This window comes from Pleurodeles waltl, chromosome 7 (genome assembly GCF_031143425.1).
Source record: "Pleurodeles waltl isolate 20211129_DDA chromosome 7, aPleWal1.hap1.20221129, whole genome shotgun sequence".
Lineage (NCBI taxonomy): Eukaryota > Metazoa > Chordata > Amphibia > Caudata > Salamandridae > Pleurodeles > Pleurodeles waltl.
Genome location: NC_090446.1, coordinates 596,854,188 through 596,859,583, shown reverse-complemented (window position 1 = coordinate 596,859,583; position 5,396 = coordinate 596,854,188). Strand labels below are relative to the sequence as shown.

Sequence of the window (5,396 nt, the reverse complement as noted above, 5' to 3'; positions counted from 1 at the left end):
TTTTGGCTGAACACAACATTTTTTTTTGTGGAGACCAAGAAGGCAGGCTTCCTATGGTGATGAGGGCATACTTTGCGGATGTCATGACCTTGTGGTGTTCGAGAGACATCTACTGAGATTAGAGTTGCCTCTGCAACACAGCATACAAGCGCCAAAGGATCTTGGTACCAGACTATGCAGCTCATAGGAGGACTTCCATGCAGCTGGCATGGCATGGAAATGATATGCGTGGCAGTCCAAGAGCCAGTACTGACATTTAGCACCTCGTTATGAATCTATTCTTCATAGTGATCAAGGTGTGATGTCTCGAAGTCCTGCCTGCTACTGTAAAGTGAGGGACACTTGTACGATGTGGGATTGTGGGCATTTGAGCAACTTCCCATTTGTGGACAGTGCCGTTCACAAGATGGGGTCCTAGTTACAATAAAAGACAATGTGAAATTATATGATGGACTGTAAATGTATTGCTTCTATACACTTAAACCTTGATTCCCACAGTTATCTGTGTAGCTTCATATTTTCACCAAAAAGAGTATTTGACCACTAAGAACTACAATGCTAGAAGCTACCTCCAGCAGCATAAGTATTGGGCTACATGCACGAAAAATAGGAATGGTGATTACCTAATTGTGAATCGCAATTAGGAAATGGCTATTCTTAATGTATGTTTCATTAGCGATTCATAGTGGTTCAGAAATGGATCTACCTCATGAAAATTTAATGAGGAAGTTCGCAGTTTGTGACCCACTAGGAATCACTGCCTTCACAGAGATGGTGACCTGCTGGGGTACCAATGGGAATCAGGCCAGTATTATACAATATTAGAGTACAAAATTGGATTTGGTCTGCCTTTGAAGCGAATATTGGCCTACAATAAGCAAGTGAGCTTACTCTCTAAAAGTTAACAATTAAACAAATGAACCATCATAATTGTTCTTAAAGCTCCCATCTTCCCTGTCCAACAGAATGGAAAAAGAAGATGCATAGAGGTGAGTACACAGTATTTGCATAAAATAAATAGCCACAACTTAACCCATTCGCAACCATCTATAATGAGGGATAGTATATACGAAAGTGGATTGGGAATTAAATTTCCTCAGACTTTCTTAAGGTAAGGAATGACGGATATTACTCGAGGTGATTAGTTCTTTGGTCAGCAGCAGTACTTATTGTAGATAATCGTTTATTCACTTACATTTTAGGGGTTAACAGTTTATCAGAGATCCGTGCGCCTGTTTGTATTTGTCCTGAAGCACCCACCTGCCCTATCATAGAGAAAAAGTTAAAAAGAAAAAGTTGATCACTGTGTGTACTTCCTATCTGCAAGAAGCACCCACAACTAAACAAATCTATACTCATCGTTAATAGGGAAAATAAATACAAAAGAGGGTTGGCAGTGATATTTTCGCCACCTTCTAACACAAGGGTGACTGGTGTTACTCCAGAGTGGTTAGTTCTTTATGAACCAGAATATCTGCTGCAGTCCGTTTATTCACAGCTGTAGTAAACTTTGTAAAATTATGAGTTAACTGCATAACGTCCCTAAGGAAAGAGGCTGCTGTCACTTCTCTACACGCTCTAAACTGTCTTCTAAAGGATGGTCTTAAAAAAGGAACTTCGTACTTTTATAGCCTACATGCTGCACTTATTCCAGTTCAGTCTATGTCCACCAACATCAAAGACAGGAAAGCACATTCTTACAAACATATCTTAATTTAGGTGAGATTGACTCCATCAGAAATGGTTGAATAAGGTTTTGTTAAAAAGACTGTAAAACCAAGGCTACAAACCAGAAGATCTAACTGAAATGCCTTCTGTCGCGTGTGAGCTTTTAGCAGGCCTTTAAATCCAATGAAAAAAGTTTCGGCCATCCAGGCTTGTCTTACATCCAGTGATTCTAGCTTTTTCGAGATTTCTGCGAGCCTTGGGTTGTTTGTTGGAGTTTGTGTTTCATGCCTGACAAGTGCTTTTAATATATTGTTGCCCGATTCACAGCAGTAGTCCCAAAACGGCAATAAGCTGCTTTGATAAACAGCTGACAAGCGCAGCAGGTAAAACTCAAGTCTAATTTGTGACTGATTTGTGGAAAATGGCAAGCTAAAATGTTCTCTTAAAAGATTATAAAGCTTGGTGTCCAACCAATCGGTGATTTCTCCTGGACAGTCTCCAGACCATACACCAAAAAGGGAATACATTGGCGTTTATTACATCAAAAATTAGATGAACTGATAGGCAGTTAGGATGGTTAACTAGTTTTAGTAGGGGGTAAGTAAAAGGCTACTGCTTTTGATTGTAAGTAGGTTAAGTGAGTGGTGTGGCTATTTCTCACTTGCAGCCTCACGCCTAAGCACTTACATGATGAAATGGCACATATTTGTTGGATATGCAGGTGCCATATCCGTTTCCTAGTTTTTTTAAACCAAATAGATTCGATTTCGAGGAGTTTATCACTAACTCGTTTTCTTTGCAGTATTTAGCAGGGTTGTTAAAATCAATACAGCCCATGCCTGATCTATCTAAATGAACTGTCTTCTGCATACTGCAGTGAATACACATCCCTGCTTCTAAGTTTAGTTGCACGAGCTCTGCTGCTAGGAATTCGTAGTTCTAAGTCTGCCGCATATAGGATGAAGAACATGGGAGCAAGTACACAGTTACGTTGCAAACATCTTGCTATAGAAGTACTATTGGTTACGAGTTGTCACCCAACTTTAGCTGGGTTCATTAAAAGCATTAGCCTTAAGTATCGATGATAACCCTGACCAGCAGGCATTTTCATAAGTACTCTAGTATACTTCACTGGCAAGCATTACTATAGAGTAACTAAATAGACCTTAATAGTAATGGAAATATACTCGAGGCAGACAGCTTCCTGCAAAGTTGGTTGCGGTTAATGTGTCAAAGGCGGTCTTGAAGTCAACAAAACAGGTGAAGAGCTGTTTTGAGCCTGCCCTGATGTGATGATCAATCAGTGTTGATTTATCTGGAGATTATTTCACTTTTCTGATGTCTGTTCAGAATCAAATTATTGTTGTAAGCCCCAGGTTCTTCTACTAGACCAAGGCATAGTAGTTAAACTAATGTTACCTATTTAACCTCCACATCTAGTAGGACGATCAAGCTGTCATTGCTAGGGACCGAATTATTGTGCTTTTGTTAAGTTGGCATAAGTTCGAGCTGCTCCATTAAGTAGGAACCACCAATGTTACAGAACGGTTGTTAAATAGTGGGTCAAACCACTGGACCCAGTAATCTGGATCATGTCTGTAGATGCTCGATGGCAGCCCATTCGGGCCTGGGGCCCTGTTTGACCTTCCCCCATTGCATGACAACCCTCAGTTGCGCCGCAGACATCCAGTAATAGTGAGCCTCACTGGTTTGTGACCAGGTTTAGCATGAAAGTTGCATTTTTCTGCAATAAAACTATAATTGTCATGTTCACTTGCCCATACAATAGAATCTTGGGCTTTATTATGCAAATATGACACTTATTTCAAGCAATCCTTGTCTAGTCTGTCTCTTTGCCAGCCCATATGTCCTTCTTATAGCGACATTGAAGATTTTTGACCAGTTAAAAATTAAAACTGTTTTGGTTTGAAAACATTTTTGTTTTTTCTTTCCTAATGAATCTTCTTAAACCCATTCATCTTATGCCAACAATTCTTAATACTTTGACTGCCAGTGAATTTCTGAGGACAATGACTTAATTTATTGGGTCATTCATATGGACCAAAGACCGCATCTGTCTGTCAGGGCAGATGATTCAAATGAAAATAGTAGATTTACAGCTCCTTGGCATCTTTTCATGATTGCCAATTAATTACCCAGTCAAGAGAGCCACTTTAGGCTCTCCAGCTGCTTGACCTCAAACGCCTCCCCTACTGCAAGATCTTTATCAACTTGCTGAGCCTTTATATCAAATAGCAACACTTGAGGAAAGTTATCCCCTTCCAGACTGGGAATGGTTGTAAAGTTCATAATTTAATCAAAAATGGCGTCAAAACCACGGTAGAGGAGGAGAGTGTCTGTAAACTGCACCTTTCATAACACTGAAGAACAACTCTGACACTGGGTAACCCCTCACACAGTGGGATGTGTCTGACGCAATTAAAAGCATTAGCCTTAAGTATCGATGATAACCCTGACTAGCTGGCATTTTCATAAGTATTCTAGTATACTTGACTGGCAAGCATTCGCAGACTGGAAAGTACGGATGTCTCTGATTTATTTATTTTCAGTGGAAGCTGCGTACAAGAGACTTGGTCGTGGTGAACGATTGGACCCTTGTTTCCTGAATGACGATGTTGGTGGGATAGTTTGTATGTACGAAGAGTAAGACCACCTTCAACCCCAACAAATGTATTATGTGGAGGAAGATATCAGACCTTTCCCATCATGCATTGCTAGACAGGTTTGTAGTGCATCTCAGTACCTTCTCTCATAAGTCTGTTACTGTTAAGTCATCACACTGTTTGGGAAGAGATTGTTAAACTAGAGAGTCTAACCGTTTATAGGAAGGGTTTACAGCATATAAGGGTTCGGGGGACAGCTAAAGAAAATAAGAAGCAGGACACTTTTTGACAGTTTTTTTTAACACCAGTACTCCTAAGGAAAGGGAGACTAGGAGGCAATACGTGAAGGAATGAATTATCCCTGCTCTCTCCCCAACTGGGAAGGAACTAGGAAAACTCATTGAGGTTGCTACAATTCATAGATCAGTCAAAGAGATGAATCCGAACAAAACACTGGAACCAGATGGATTCACCATGCTCTTGCACAAGACAATTCTCCCGGAACTGGCAAAAAAATCAATGATATTCCTGTTTAACAACGTTGGACAGGAAAGTAGCAAATCCCTTTCTATAATGGAAGTGGATGTCACCTTGATTCACAAGTGGCAGAAAGATCATGAGGACGGAACCTCATACAGGCTGGTAGCACTGCTGAAAATAGACAGCCAAACCTTTACTAAGATAATAGGCAAATAGAATAGAAACCCAAATGCCATATTTGATACACTTAAAGCAAGAGGTTACATAAAGAGCAGTCAGGCCCACAACAATGTGTGATGTGTAGCACACTTAGAGGAGAAACCATTAGAAAAAGATAGAAACAGTCCTACTTATCCTGGATGCTAAAAAGTCAGTTGATCAGGTTAAATGAAACTTCCCCAAAGCTGCTCTATATATAAACTGCCAAGGACCTAAAATGAAGGGCTGAATATTATATTGCAACTACTGTGCAAAAATAAGTATAACAGTCTATACTCAGTCAGGCTTTCTCTTCCATAGAGGGACAAGAAAAGAGTCCCCTGTCACCTTTTCTATTTGCGTTAGTGGTAGAACCACTGGCTAATATGAAGCCAAGTAGAAATCAAGGGGTTGCCTTTTGGTGGG

The 5,396-nt window shown here is 40.2% G+C and overlaps 1 protein-coding gene across 4 annotated transcripts in view; it reads left to right on the top strand.

The window, feature by feature from the left end:
* The window catches only part of B4GALT7 (beta-1,4-galactosyltransferase 7), a 116,051-nt gene extending 115,607 nt beyond the window's left edge, over positions 1-444 (top strand). For all 4 annotated transcript variants that reach the window (XM_069244474.1, XM_069244475.1, XM_069244476.1 and 1 more), the window contains exon 6: positions 1-444. This exon is cut by the window's left edge and continues 146 nt beyond it. In XM_069244474.1, coding sequence (XP_069100575.1) covers positions 1-10 — 10 coding nt within the window. In that variant the 3' untranslated portion in view covers positions 11-444.
* The last annotated feature ends 4,952 nt before the right edge of the window (positions 445-5,396 follow it).